General features: G+C 37.1%; 1 protein-coding gene across 4 annotated transcripts in view; it reads right to left on the reverse strand.

The window, feature by feature from the left end:
- The window catches only part of SLTM (SAFB like transcription modulator), a 50,265-nt gene that overhangs the window by 7,226 nt on the left and 27,400 nt on the right, over nucleotides 1-15,639 (reverse strand). For 2 of the 4 annotated variants that reach the window (XM_062206013.1, XM_062206010.1), the window contains 13 exons: nucleotides 15,224-15,251; nucleotides 13,446-13,914; nucleotides 12,784-12,833; nucleotides 10,893-11,011; nucleotides 8,800-8,949; nucleotides 8,432-8,535; nucleotides 8,171-8,337; nucleotides 7,604-7,689; nucleotides 7,229-7,392; nucleotides 4,703-4,883; nucleotides 3,859-3,983; nucleotides 2,249-2,419; nucleotides 105-419 (listed from right to left, as the gene is read on the reverse strand). In XM_062206013.1, coding sequence (XP_062061997.1) covers nucleotides 105-419; nucleotides 2,249-2,419; nucleotides 3,859-3,983; nucleotides 4,703-4,883; nucleotides 7,229-7,392; nucleotides 7,604-7,689; nucleotides 8,171-8,337; nucleotides 8,432-8,535; nucleotides 8,800-8,949; nucleotides 10,893-11,011; nucleotides 12,784-12,833; nucleotides 13,446-13,914; nucleotides 15,224-15,251 — 2,129 coding nt within the window. The remainder of the gene's footprint in view (nucleotides 1-104; nucleotides 420-2,248; nucleotides 2,420-3,858; nucleotides 3,984-4,702; nucleotides 4,884-7,228; nucleotides 7,393-7,603; nucleotides 7,690-8,170; nucleotides 8,338-8,431; nucleotides 8,536-8,799; nucleotides 8,950-10,892; nucleotides 11,012-12,783; nucleotides 12,834-13,445; nucleotides 13,915-15,223; nucleotides 15,252-15,639) is intronic. The other 2 variants (XM_062206014.1, XM_062206011.1) reach the window with 2 other exon arrangements.

Here is a 15,639-nt window from a genome sequence, read left to right on the forward strand (position 1 = left end):
AAGCAAAATACAACATGTAAGCTCAAAACTGAAGTATCCTTTTTTTATGATTATCATTTTTTTATGTGCCACAATGGAAGCGTTAACAAGCACACAGACACCACCTTGTTTCACGCTTATCAGCGGACATGCCTCCTTCACTTTTCCAGGAGGTTGGTCTGGAAGGGTTGGGCCCTGCTTCCCGAGGATGTCGAGGGTGAGCCAGGTCAGGCCTGTCATGAATGATCACTGTTCTCCTGTCTTCTCGGTCCCCTCGGACTTCTCGCCGATCTGTTTCTCTAAGCTCATTCCTTGGTGGTGGAGGTTCATTTCTTCGGGAATCACTGAAATTTTTGGGATACCTTTCAAAGCCTGGATCTTCTCTTCGTGCCGTAGGTCGTGCTTTTTTCCCTTCACTTTGGCCAACAAAGCGTTCCCGCCTATTGATTAGAAACAAAGAACACAGGTCTTGAGAATATTTACTTGGTCTTATTCTTCCTAACTTTGTTGGCGTAACATTATAATGATTACTCCTCCTTTAAAATGAACTTAAGGCAGGGGCTGGCACTGTGAGATAGTAGGTTAAGTCTCTGCCTATAGAGTTGGCATCCCAAATAGGTGCTGGTTCATATCCTGCTGCTTCTCTTCCAATACGGCTCTCTGCCAATGGCTTGGGAAAGCAGTGGAAGATGGCCCAATGGCTTGGGCCCTGGCATCCACATAAGGGACCAAAAGAAACTCCTGGCTCTTGGGCTCCAACCAGCCCAGCTCTGGTCGTTGCAGCCATTTGTGGAATAAAGTAGCAGATGGAAGACCTCTCTCCGTCTCTCCTGTCTGTAAGTCTGCCTCTCAAATAAACATATAAATCTTAAAAACAAAAGTGAGCTTAAGGCAAAGTCACCAAGAAAGCTACAATTATTAATAATTTTAAAAATATATTTATTTTCTTTGAAAGTCAGAATTACAGTGAGAGAGAGAAGAGAAAGATCTTCCATCTGTAGGTTCACTCCTCAAATGGCCACAGCAACCAAGGTTGGGCCAAGGCTGAAGCCAAGAACCAGGAGCTTCTTCCAGGTCTCCCACCTGGGGGTGCAGTGGCCTAAGCACTTGGGCCATCCTCTGCTGCTTTCCCAGGCACATTAGCAGGGAGCTGGATTGGAAGTGGAGTAGGTGGGACTCGAACTGGTACCCATATGGGATGTCAGTACCACCCCTCAATCAATCTTCTTTTCAATTGAACTATAAATGTCAAGTCATTACCAACCTGAAGATTGTTTTACTGTATTTAGCAATGAAGGGACACTCAAAGCTAACAATGTTCCCATTCTTTTAAAGGTAAGAAAAAGCCAACCAACTTAACCTTATTATGGTAGCCTATTTAATTTTGAATACTGAGGCACATTCTCATTAACAAAAACCAAAATCAAACATATAATATATAATTTGTTCTGAACACTGAATTCTGTCCTGTTTTTTTTTTTAATTTTTATTTTTTTATTTTTTTGACAGGCAGAGTGGACAGTGAGAGAGAGACAGAGAGAAAGGTCTTCCTTTTGCCGTTGGTTCACCCTCAAATGGCCGCCGCGGTAGACATGCTGCGGCCGGCGCACCGCGCTGATCCGATGGCAGGAGCCAGGTGCCTCTCCTGGTCTCCCATGGGGTGCAGGGCCCAAGGACTTGGGCCATCCTCCACTGCACTCCCTGGCCACAGCAGAGAGCTGGCCTGGAAGAGGGGCAACCGGGACAGGATTGGTGCCCCGACCGGGACTAGAATCCGGTGTGCCGGCGCCGCAAGGCGGAGGATTAGCCCAGTGAGCCGTGGCGCCGGTCCTGAGTTTGTTTTTGATTTTAAGATTTTTTTTTTTTTTTGGTACAGGCAGAGTGGACAGTGAGACACAGAGAGAAAGGTCTCCCTTTTCCATTGGCTCACCCCCCAATAGCTGCTGCGGCCAGTGCACCGCGCTGATCTGAATGAAGCCAGGAGCCAGGTGCCTCTCCTGGTCTCCCATGCGGGTGCAGGGCCCAAGCACTTGGGCCATCCTCCACTGCCTTCCTGGGCCACAGCAGAGAGCTGGACTGGAAGAGGAGCAACTGGGACAGAATCTGGCGCCCCGACCAGGACTAGAACCCGGTATGCCGGCGCCACAGGCAGAGGATTAGCCTATTGAGCCGCAGCGCCGGCCCGTTTTTAAGATTTTAGCACAGAACCAAAGTGTTCACCAGCAAGGCTCAGATATGAAATATAACCATGTTTGATTTATCCACCTACCTTTCAAAAGATGAAGACTGTACTGATGAACTCTCTGGAAACCTGCCCCTCTCTCGATGGTCAAAGTCATTAAATCTGTTCTGTTGGCGAGAGTAGTCAGATCCATGGCCGAATCGGGCATCTGTATCTAGAGACAACTTTTTATTCTCGCTCCAGTAAGGATCATCTCGCCTTGAAGAGAAATATTTGCTCATTTATATAAATTAGTTTTATAATACCCAAACAACACTTACTTGGAGTCATACATACCACATGTTAGGACTGTGGACACAAGAAGGCTTATAAACTCAAGACAACATATTCAGTTAGAAGTATAAGGTAGCAAAGAATTAACTATTGTAACTTATGTGAAGTCATATAGTGCTAGAGAGGCTTTACAGGAGAGAAAAACTGCCTAAATTACTAAATGGAGAAGACAGACAAGATGAAATGCTTAACACTATTCTAGACTAAAATTCTAACCAGCAGCCCATAATCTTTTCATTTATCCTTAACCTTGTGAAGGTTAAAGGGATAAGTTCCATGCATAATTCATTTACTTCACCTATTTCTTCACAGTCAGCTCAATCTCTCAGAATTTATATTAAGAAAATTAAATGAATATATTTGCATTTTAAAATTTGTTAAGAAGCTTTCATTTTTGTACTATCTGCACTACCTTTTCAAAACAGGTCTGAGTTTGAGAACCATTTTTTTTAAAGATTTATTTATTTATTTGAAAGTCAGAGTTACACAGACAAAGGAGAGGCAGAGAGAGAGAGAGAGGGGTCTTCCATCTGATGGTTCACTCCCCAATTGGCTACAACTGGTGGAGCTGGGCCGATCTGAAGCCAGGAGCCAGGAGCTTCTTCTGGGTCTCCCACGTGGGTGCAGGGGTCCAAGCACTTGGGCCATCTTCTATGCTTTCCCAGGCCATAGCAGAGTGCTGGATCGGAAGTGGAGCAGCCGGGTCTCAAATGGGCACCCATAAGAGATGCTGGAGCTTCAGGCCAGAGCGTTAACCCGCAGCGCCACAGCGCCAGTCCTGAGAACCATTCTTGAAGTCTATCATAACCATATATTTCTAGTCAATCATTTGGCATAACGAAGGGAAAAAGAGGGGCCAACATTGTGGCACAGCAGATTAAGCTGCCACTTGCAATACCCACATCCCATGTGGGTGCTGGTTTGAGCCCTGGCTGCCACTTCCCACCTCCCTGCTAATGTGCCTGGGAACAGAGGAAGATGGCCCAAGTGCTTGGGCCCCTGTACCCACGTGAGACGCACCTGAAGTTCCTGGCTTCGGCCTGACCTAGTCCTGGCTGTTGCAGCCATTTGGGGAGTGAATTGGCAGATGGAAGATGTTTCTCCCTTTCTCTCTGTAACTCTGCCTTTCAAATAAATAAATAAATTTTTTTTTTTTAAAGAGTAGGTAGTGGGAATGAAAGAAGAGCACAATGTTCCAACTCAATAATGTACTGGGTACACCCCCTGTACTGTAATCTTCCTCTCCCTACTGATAGTGACCTTTGACTCCAGTGATAGAAATGTGTATTTTCTAATGCTCTGGACTTGGTGTACAGGAAATAAGACAGCAAGGTAAACTGTTAAGGAAGAAATTAAGCAACTACCTATGATCTACATCACGTGGGCGTTTCAAAGAATTCCTTTTTTCTTGTTCATAACGAAGCTGCTGCTGCTGTCTTCTGAGCTCCTCTCGCTCCCGAGCAATCCGCTCAGCTTCCTTACGACGCTCCTTCAGACAACACAGAAGGAAGAGCCAACCAATGCAAGACGGAAACAGAAGGTAAGTACATATGCAAGCCTGTTTCAACCCCATCATAAGAAACCATCACAGGCAAGCACCAGGCAAAACACACACCTGGGACAAATACATATATTTGATTGCAACAATCTAGGCTATGGCTATTGTTCCACAATACTAAAGTAACAGGGTTTGGGTGGTGAAAGCCAGCAAGTGTTTGGGAAGGTCAGATTTAGTTTAGTCATTTGAATAATGCAAAAGCATCTAAAGGGAATCAGACACAGAGTTCTTAGTAATGTATGGCGATTAAGTGCCTTAAAATCTTATTCTGCAAAGAGAGGCATTATTTCCTTCCAGCCTTGGGAAATCATTCCCACTGTAATATGTCAGGAAATAGTTGTTATCTTCTAAGACTGGGATAGTGACAGAGCCTGGATTACAACTACTCTGGACTCATAGTCCTATGCTCAGACTATTAGGCTGCCATGATATTGCAGAGCTAGAGTTATTACCAATTATGTAGAACAAAATCATTACTAAGCGGATTTTAACTAGTGCCTAATTCATTGTTATCTTTCAGGGACACTTAAACACTCATTAGCTGAACTCATTCCATAGAAGCTTTACAAGAAGTAAAGCAAATTTTAGGGCAAAATCACAAGGTTTGAAAAAGGTGAGTTATTTAAGATGAAAAGATTTTCTGACTGCACCTGTTCAATACGAATGCGTTCCCTTTCCAAGCGTTCGCGTTCCATTCTCTCTCTCTCTAGTTTTTGCCTTTCAATTTCTAGGCGCTCTCTCTCTCTCTGTAAGCGTTCCCGTTCTTCCCGTTCACGAATTATTCTAATGCGTTCTCGCTCTCGACGCTCTCTTTCTGCAATCTCTCTTCGTCTACCAAAAATCAGTATTTAGAAATACTTAAATTATGCTAGGACTGTGTGAAAGAGAATAGCTTTTGAATTTGAATTTTTCCTTGAGGTTGTCAATTTTAACTTAACTCAATCTAAGTAGTTTTAATGTAATTGGAAAGAGAACTCAAAATAAAACTTTAAACAGATTCCAAGACTGTTACTTATTTATAAGACTGTCAGCTGAGCAGTCAAATTTTATATAGAGGAACTGCCTTTTACATGATTCCTGTTTAAATCAAAATCCCACTATAATTAATAGCCCATTAATTAACATGTTTAAAAGGAAATATTCTACATATATGAATTTACAAAACTACAACTTTTATCAACTCTTTTTGATAGAAAAATTCCCATTGTCTATTATATATTCTGTCTCCTAAAACAAGGCATATACTTTATTTTAATGACTCGGGATTATAACCAAGAACATTAATTATACCAAGTGCTACATGTGACAAAATGATGCCCTAAAAGGCACTTATTCAGTGTTCACTGGCCCATTAACATATGGCTCCAGGTAACACGCTTTTTTGCGTCAAAGGTAGTTCAATCGTTTGTCCAACTGAATTAAGTTATCGTATTAGACTTCTAAAAGTGTTCTGTCATTTGCTCATTCTCAGGCAGTGTATAATTCTGTCTCTCAGTAGGTCTTCCTCCAGCAACCCAGTGGTTCTTTTGGGTCAGCAGTACTTCCACAGAAATCAGTGGGGTATTCTTAATGATCTTAACAACCATGGGGCTGCTACTAACATTTAGTGGATAAGGACCAATAAAGATTCTAAGTATCTCATGATGCATGGAATGATCAGGATAGTTCTACAGAACAACAGCTATGCAACACCCCTTATACCTTTCAAATGCCACAATGGACACTGATGTCATTAAAAACAACAACCAAAAAAACCTTTGAAAAGTAACATCTGAGCCTAGAACTTAATTCCATTTTTAATAAATGCTAGGCTTGTTTGCCTTGCTATCATTTTATAGACACTAAAAATTTCCAGTAATGTAACTGCATAAATAAAGGAAAAATTATACTTTTCTGAGAATTTTACCAAGAGCTATTTACCACTTCAGAAATCATAATATCAACACCACTACTGGTATTTGATTCACCAATACAACATACCAGTATCTGTCTGTTCAAGTATCTGTCACATTCTCAATGATGCTAAGTTGGGGTGCAAACATCTGACTATTCATTAAGTCTTCTTGAAGAATGATGCCTAAGCATTTATATCTAGAATATATATTTTAGTATAAATCAACTCTTATTTCTCCTTTATATTACATTTAGGACATTATATTGACTCGAAATTATCTATATAGGAAGGTATATTATACATCAATTTCACTACAGGAAAATAAAGAAGGATTATGACTTTTTTTATTTATATGAATGGGGCATTGGTAAGAAAAGTTTGAAAATCATTGTTCTATTAGCTCCCTACTCTCACTCTCTTTCCAACTGGTTGTCAGCTAAATAAAACAGAAAGCTAAGCACACTGCAATTTCACTAAAAAGAGGGAAAATGCAAGGATTATTTCCTTTCAGTAAAACTGTGTGGCCACTGCTGTATTATCAAAGTTGCTATCTCAGGTAGTTCCTATATTCCTGTGAATGAACGAATGAAATCCTCTGGACAAGACGGGTTAACATTTGGAAAAATAAATTATAAAAACACATTCACAAGATTATTTTAAGTAGCATCCATAAGTTGATAAACTGAAACATCACTACTAAAAATAGAAACATGTCAGTTTTCCAAATGTTATATTGTTTTAAAGAGAATGCTTATTTGGGATAGACTGAGTACGATATGGCTCATAGGGCAAATATTCTTTCACTTGAACACTAATCCAAAGACAATGAATTTGTGCTAAATTTGTGGTTAAAATTTCAACATAGTACATGTCTGAACAGCGTATCCTACTTTGAAATAATCTCAAAATCATTTTTCCTTTATAGTCAGTTTTTTTTATGGCAGCATCTTTGGAGTAGAGGAAAGAGCATTGGACTTGGAGTCAGAAGACTTGGGTCTGAGTCCCGACTCTGCCACTCGTTAGCCATGTGGCATTGGAAGAGTCATTTAGCCTCTCTGGGCCCCCATTTTTTTCTCCAATTGTAAAATGGGCATAACTAACCTACAGAACTGCTGAGTTGGAGACAACAGATGGAAAAGTACTTTGTAAACTGAAAAGTGCTATGCAAATTTAAGAAATCATCAGATCTTATTACACTTTAAAGTAGCAAACCATCTCCTGTGGGAATACAATTTCCAAAAATCTAGCTTATAACTACTGTTTAAAATGTAACCATTCTTACCTTCGAAGTTCCATTGCTCGCCGCAGCCTTTCAAAACGCACTAAATGTTCTCTCAATCTTTGCTCCTTCATCTTTTCAAAAGGCAAGATCTCTTTCCTTCTATAGTCTTTGTCCCTTTTTTTATCTAGACTAGCTCTCTCCTTTTCCTTGCTTCTTCCATGAATCTATAGGAAAAAAATTGTAAGAGGGAGTGGAAAGGTTAAAATAATCTGGGGTTTTATTTGGTTAGCCACTTAGGAAGCTCAAATAACTAGCAGCATTTCCTTTTGTGCACATTTTCTAGCATGGCAGTATGCAAAGTGTCTACAGAGGCAGAGAATTCTGTTCTTTTGGAGACAGGTGAAACAGTATACAACATGCCTCCTGGGGACTTACTTTCTCATATCTTCCTCTTCTTGATGGCCTAGAATGATCTCCTTTAGTTTGATCTAATATTACCATATGTCCTGGACTCTTTGAGCCTAAAAAAAAAAAAACTTTAGATAAACAAATGTCTAAAAAAATTCATTAATAATATATATAAAAATGCTCAATCTCTAGGTAGCCAGATATTCACAAACTGATACATGTAAATTTAAAAAAAAAAAAAAAAAAAAACCTACTGATTCCATGAGAATTTAAACTCAAAAAGTTTGTCAACTAGTCTGGTATGTTGACATTAATATGTTCGGTGATACCAAAAGTTCCTAACTCAATACTATTAATCAAGAACCCATTTTAAGTCAACCAGATTTAGAGACTTAGCTGGAAGAACACCAATGTTTCACAGGAGTAAAAAAGAAGACCATTTTACTTAGTGCTCCTTTTCTACCACAGTAATGTCTAATAAGAAAATTTAAATATTTATCTGATCAAAACCTCAGGTTTTCCCTTCCACTGTAAAAATTAAGACAGAGAACATACAAGAAAGGGACTGAGAAGACAGACATAGAGCAAACATACTTATTCGCTTCTTGTCTTCACTTTTTTTAATCGATTCCGAGGTTGGGCCACTTGCTCCGTTATCATTCTTTTCATCTTTACTTTCCACTTTCTTAGTGTCCTTGCTTTCTTTTTTCTCAGACTTCTCAGATGATCTTTTTTCTTCTTTTTTGACAGACGCTTGTGTCCTACCGTATCATTCCAGAAAAGACAGCAGAATGAGAACTACTTCATTAATGTACCAAAAAAGTCCATCTACTCATTAAAAAAAAAAATCCTTACTTGCTATTTCTGTCACTCATATTTTTTTTATCTCCAGAACTTCTTGAACTACTCTTTTCATCATTTTCTTTCTTCATTTCTTTCTTAGAAGGATCACCTTTTACCTGAAAGTTTTAAATCAGAAAAAAACAAAAACAAACAAAAAAAACCCCTGAGTTTTAAAGTCACAATTTTATGATTCTAAGTGAGTTGATGACAGAAAATTTGGAATAGAGAATTATAACTTAAAAAAAGTAAAAAAAAATAAAAATGTATACACTTTTCAAAACGATTCCTATTTCTCTTTCTGCCAATGCTGAAGATCTTTAAGTTGAGAATTACTATGCACCAATGTAATCTCCCTTTGATAAACCGATCGGTGAGCTTACTTTTTCAACAGAAATCAGCTGTCCGTGCAGCTCAGTGCGATGCAGATGTGCAATACACCTGGACACTTCCGTGCTTGAAGACATAGTTACAATGCCATAGCACTTCGCCCCAGGACTTCGAGCATTTGTAACTACCTTTGCACTTAGAACCTACAAAATGAGATGATACTTTAAAAAGTCTTACAACTTCACAATGACACATATTTATAAGTAGACCAAGCTTCAGAACTGAAGACTATTCACTTTAAAGGATACAGTCAGGATATATTAATTCAGGATAAAGGATAAAGTTAAAACATATATTCTTTGGTTTCTTCTTGTGATCACATCTACTTTTCCATAAATATTTAGTAAAAATTCAAGAGAACTTAAAGTGTCAAAAAAGCAATTTAACCTACCTTTTCTTTTTAGTTATTTATGTTTAATAACCCCCCATATATAGCCCAAATATCAATTGATCACATCAATGAAGTAATGGTACAATTAAAGAGAGCAAGAAACTGGATTTACACCAATATTTTCCTATCATTGGCCCAACCTGAATCACTTAGAGAAAAAATTAAAGATAATTTTCCAGATACTAGTGAGTGTTAACATTTTCCTACACTTCAAAAATTAGAAGAGAACCAGTCGTATGTTTTAAAGCTCACTTAAAAATAACCCTAAAACTTTAAAGACAATCTTCTCCATCTATATGCTTTCGAAATCTGCATCAATATAAAAATGACCAATGCCTTCAACTCTGTAAGATTGATATTAAGAGGGAGAAACAAAGCAAGGATCGAAGTATGAGGAGAAAAGTGACAGAGAACAATCCAGTGCTGAATAAAGAGGAATAAAGACATAATGCCAGGAAGAGGTAAACAGGGAATATAAATTCCACAGTGGGGGCAGCTAGAAACCACGGGTTTTCATCTTAACCCTGCGAAATGTTTATTTGCCCCAAAGTTTACAAGCTCAAAATCTTGTTGTTAAGTGGACAGAATCTCTAATATTAAGTTTAATAAATGTCAACATTAAAATATTGTTTTCACTTCTCTAATACTGAAAACAGAACAAAAACACATCATGAGTGATCCACAGGACTAGAATTCACAATGTTCTATATCTGTGTTCTCTACCTGACATCTACAAGAACTTGCTTTACACTCAGGTAACTCTCCTAGTTAAGCAGATAAAAAACCTCCTAATATCAACAATTTTTATTGTTGTTTTATAGATTTTTGTAAGATTCATTAATGACTTATCAATATTGGTCATTAGTTTTATGCCTATTACATTTAAAGCCTTTCATGTGCATACAAAGTACAATGGACATGGTCCTTGCCCTCAAAGAGCTTACACAGGAGAACATTAAATTTGACATACATGAAAAACTATAACAGAAAGCAGTAAATGCCCCAAAAGATACCGACAAATCACAGTTAAATGCAATAGCTATTAATTTAGTGTTCTTTGACTACCACTTCCCTTCCTTTAGGTGTCTCCTTAAATACCAGAAAAATTTTCCTCACAAGCCAAGCATAGCAAAGCCTCTATTCTCTCTTAAAAATCTGCATTCTTCCCTCACAGTACTTATGACATTTTTGATTAAAAATATATTGATATGTCCATCTACATATATATATATATATATATGCACACATTTTTCTTTTACCAGTTTTACATTTTTTTTCTCTAATACTGGCTAGAATCTAACAGGGGACACATTAGTTTTTCCCCTGGTTATGATAGCCTACTGCCTAATGGTAGACTTTTATTTTCAAGATGATGAAATCAGCCTCAGCAATGTGCCAGACCTCATGCCAGGTGCTAAAAAAAAAATCATGGTAAATAAAGCTCAGTTTCCTGTTGTAAGTGGGTTTAAGATTTAGAATACAAAGGTCCCTATGGCTCAAAGTAAAACTGAATGATGAAACATCATTTAATCCCTAACTCAATTTTATCATTCCCACAGAAGTCAGTAATTATGCCTTGAACACTCCTAAGACATACTAGAAATTAGAAAATGTTTATAAAACACCATTTCAAGTACAATCTGTTTCAAATGCAGACACTAGAAATATAGATAAAAAACGGTTAAAAGAATGTACCTTTCCATACTTGCCAAAGAGGTTCTTCAAATCAGCAGCTTTGGTATTAGAAGAAAGTCCACTAACCCAGATATTTTTAGTTGAGCTTCCACTGCTACCACTAGTACTACTTGTACTTCCTAGGATAGATTTAATATCAGACATTTAAGTATCTTAATCAGAAATTTTCTTTTGCAAAATTATAAGGGACAGAGCCCTTCAAAACTATAAAATACTTTCATTTAATTTTCATAGCATAACTTTATGGTATCAAAGTCCTTTGAATCTGTTATTATTAAAATCAAATATAACAGACAACATAATTAGTAAAGAAACAAATTTAACTATTTGGACACCTCCTATTCCATGAATTTAAAGTCAAAGTGGGTAAAAATATTAGTTGCAAGTCTTAGATTTTTATTGTTGTTCTAGTAGTTTATAATTACTAAATACACACAACTAGGAAGCAGTCCTCCAAGAATGAACAGACTGCTTAATTGCCACATCTATTGTAGGATTTGCATCCTAAGAACTGGAGGAGAAGAGGGAAAAGTTAGAGCAAGGAAAAAACTATTGTCAAGAATTATGAACAAAGTGTTCTCAAGGATTTAAATTAAGTACAAAGACTAACCACCATTCTTTCTCTAGAGAAAGAATCAGAGAAAATGAGAATTATATGCAGCTGGAGTATTCTTGATTCAATAAGAAACAATCTTCTAAAATAAGATAACTACAAGCTTAACAACAGAGATCTCATAATCGTGTAGAACACAAGTAAATGTATATATGAGTCACTTTTGTACCATTTCAATGCATACATGAAGGCTTCATACAATTAAAGAACCATCTCTTAGGACACAGGCCTAGTCAATCCACCCTTTAGTGCTTTTCTTCAATTGTGCCATGGTAAAAGGGAAATTTTCATTTATTTCCACTTTTAGAGAAACAGTGTATATAAGCAATTAAAGGAACCAATTTCCATAATCTCATGTTACTGCACATAGAGAACAGTAACATTTTCATTGCTTTTAAAAAAACTAAATGACATAAATGTTAAAACTCTCCACATAGACTTAGGGGGAAAGGAGATAACATGCACTCAAATATTTTAAGTATTAATGGCTGATCATTTTCTGTTCTTAAGAAGAGCATTCATCAGAGGGTTTTACTTTATGCAATGTTAATGAGAAGTTTGTGTATCTGTTTGATGTTACCAGTAACATTAGGGTCCAGGTACTTTACTAATTACAGAAAAGATACATTTTAATAATAGGGGAAAAAGTACTATTTTACAAAGAACACTAAACTTCTTAAAGGATGCCATACAGAGAGCAATCAAGTATTGTACACCTTTACACTTAGAAGAGTTGGAAATTAAATGACTTTCCTCTTATAGAAGACAACAATTAACCCAAAATAAGTCCAACTAGGAAGCATCAGAATTAAAATAAAATAAAATGTTCTGGCCATGTTAACAAAAGTGTGCCCCAATATAAAGAAGGATTTGTTTTTAAACATGATTTATAGCATATTTCCTACTAGATAAAACAGGGAAACAGTTGGATACAAATCACTGCAACTCGAGATTAAAACACTTCTGAAAATTGTAATGTAAGCAAATGAAATAGCAATCAATATTCAGTACAGTTGCTTAGAGCACAATACATAAGTGTTTCCTATCAAATTGGTTTTTAACATATTCAGATCAGCTTACAAACTAGGTAAAGAACAATGCTTCAATCAGAGTTTGCTGTAAACTAACTCCATGGGTTACACAAAGACCAAACAATGTTTTTAGTCTATCAGTAAGATTTTTAGGGACTAAATGTCAAAGGAAACACCAGGCAACTATTACTTTTTAATGAAAATGCGCTGTTACCATTAAAATAAATAGGGGGAAAAAATCCATTACCTTTGTCATCTTTAGATGATGTCTTGCTGTCTTTAGATTCCTTCGAGGAGCTAAAGAAGCAAATCACCAGAAGAAAATTGAAAACAAAAAACAAAACAAAACAAATAGAACAGCTTGACATTGACTATTATTTAAAACTAGTCACACAAATTAACAATTCCAAAGGCCTAGATTAGGTTATTTGAATAAGTGATTCCCTCAGGATTCTTGCACTGATTTTCCCCAAGATGCCTGAAGATCTAGATTTTCTGACATTTTTATTCAGTGGATATATGGCCATCTTCTCCAGATTTCAGGACTGGGACTTGACTTCATTTTGTGTTCTTAGAACTGATAGTTGTTCATTAACCATCATCACAAGGATTTTTAAAAATAAAACACAAAAAAATTGTCAATTTGAAAAAAAAAAAAAACAAAAAACAAAAAACAACCAAAAAACCAAATATATGCTGACAATTCGACAATGCAATCAGTAGGACACACTGCATATTATGAAGATCTTGATATTTTTTAAAAGTAACTTATGACGATCAAAAATATTATAGGCAGGATCATAAGACACTAATTACTGTACATGGTCTTGAAGCCACCCCCTTAATGTAGAGTGATCTTATTGAATGCTGGAATTCAGTATCGTAAAGAACTGACATAGAAAAACAAACCTCTTTGCTTGACCAGAGGCCCCAGTAGACGAGGGCCCTTTCTTCAAAGTATCCTTTTCTTTGTCTCCAGATTCTGCTTTCTTAGAACTTTCTCTGGCTTCCTTCTCGACAGGATCACCCTTCACGCAGTCTTCCTTCTTACCATCTTTATGGTTCGCATTCATCTCATAATCCTTGCTTTCCTTCTCCGGGCTCTGTGCAATGGCGTCCTGCCCATCTTTTGGCTTACTTGCTTCGGAATCTGTAATTTTCACATTTTTACCTGTTTCTAGGAGGTCATCACCATCAAAATCCAGAGTGATGGCATCTTCAGCCTGGATTGTGACCGAGATGTTGTCATCCTCAGCTTCTTTCACAGTCGCATTAGCTTCCATCTCTTCATGAGCTGTGTGATCAGCCTCAGCTAGGTTCCCTTCTGAAGGAAGAGGTTTAGATACTTCTTGTGTACCATCACCAGAACCTGCTATATCTAAGAGGATTTAACAGGAATAAATATGGCAAAACAAGAAGTTTAAACAATTTCATATTCATAAGCTAGAATAGGACCTAGAAAATATAAAGCCAGTTATTAGCACTGATGGAAGGTTAGAGGGAAAAAAACACAAGGGTATTAACTAACATAAACAATCCTTTACCCAGGATCACTTATTCTTCATGGAAAAAATGATCTCTATATACAAACACCCAACAACAACAGTGATAGCGAGAAAATGGTTCCATCCTGAAGATACCAGTTCTTCGTTTCTGGTTATAATGGCAATAGAAGAGATTTTTTCCTCCAAGCAATAGTGACAAGCATGCAGATGTGTTGTTCAATGTTCTGATCATCTTGGTTTGACCCTTGTGACCTTCAGAACTCTCACTGTGACTTCTTGAAAGGCCACAGTCTGAAGATACCAGTCTTCGAAGTAGTTCAGGGCCCCATCTTTTTCACTCTTCAATTCCTGGGTAGTCCAGAATCGCAGGGAATACTGCTATGGGAGGCTCCGAAGATGCTCCTCCTGCTCCGTAGCATTCAGGAACTTGGTTTTCCCAGGCTTCATCCTGTCCAGTTAGTCCGCAATTACCATTTTCACAGATGCCTTGCATTCCCCCGAAATGGAAAGGCTTCGGGCATGTGAGATTTTCAGTCAGAAGCTTTACTTCATCATTGCTTCTAGGTTTTTCATTCTGCCTTGCTTAGAACCTTACTCCATGTCCTTTCTAGTCCAAAGTAGGATCCTTTAACTTCTGTCCAACAACTCTTCCAAAACCTCACAATGACCACATGTATTACTAGTGTTGTGCCTGTAACTGTATTGGATGAGACAGTTCTAAACTGCTCAAACTGTCAGAAGACTATGAAAGTTTCTCTAAGCAGCAAAAAAGTCAGTTTCCCGGTCATTCATCATTTTTGGACTAGTTGCAAGATTCATTATGAGTTATGTACTGAGACTCTATAAGCACGTATGAGTTACTGCAGTGTCAGTCTTAAAGATGTACTCAACTTACCGTATGTTGGAAGTTGTTTTAAAGACAAAATTAAAACTGTGTTAAGTTAAAAATGGCATTGTACACTACAGTAACTGATATGTACTATCAAATTAGAATATATTTTAAGTGTTCAAAAAAATTAAAACCAATCATAATTAAATCAATGTTAACAATTCACTAATTGATAAATTTGAAAATAAAGTCATTTCAAAAATAAAATTTCAAATAAGGAATGCTTTATTTCCACATAATTTAGTTTTTTTCTAAATGTCTAATTTTTAAGCTCTACTTAGCATCAAACATACCTTTCTCATTTTCTTCTTCCTCACCATCCTGAAATTCAAAGAATAATCAAATGTAAAAAAAAAGTCACATAAAATCAGATTTTAGTAGTAGTGCAAAATCAGTTACGTTAAATTGATGGATAATTTACTAATATTAATGAGGGATGCTTGTCACTAACAAATAAATAGGATATTCCAATAAGAACCAGAGTCCATTTACAGCACAAGTCTAGTATATGCAATTCTAGAAGAAACAGGCAAACTGTCAATTAGACCAACAAACTAGCCTATTTAGTTTTTTTTTACTCAAAACGAGGTTATAGAACCCAAACCTAACTCATCTCAAAGAAGTGCCAATGAAAGGACTGACCTAATTACTCTGAATGCACAATAAACAAAACAACCAAGTGACTACATCCTTTTTAAGCATCTCAGAC

The sequence above is a fragment of the Lepus europaeus genome, chromosome 11 (genome assembly GCF_033115175.1).
Source record: "Lepus europaeus isolate LE1 chromosome 11, mLepTim1.pri, whole genome shotgun sequence".
Taxonomy (NCBI): domain Eukaryota; kingdom Metazoa; phylum Chordata; class Mammalia; order Lagomorpha; family Leporidae; genus Lepus; species Lepus europaeus.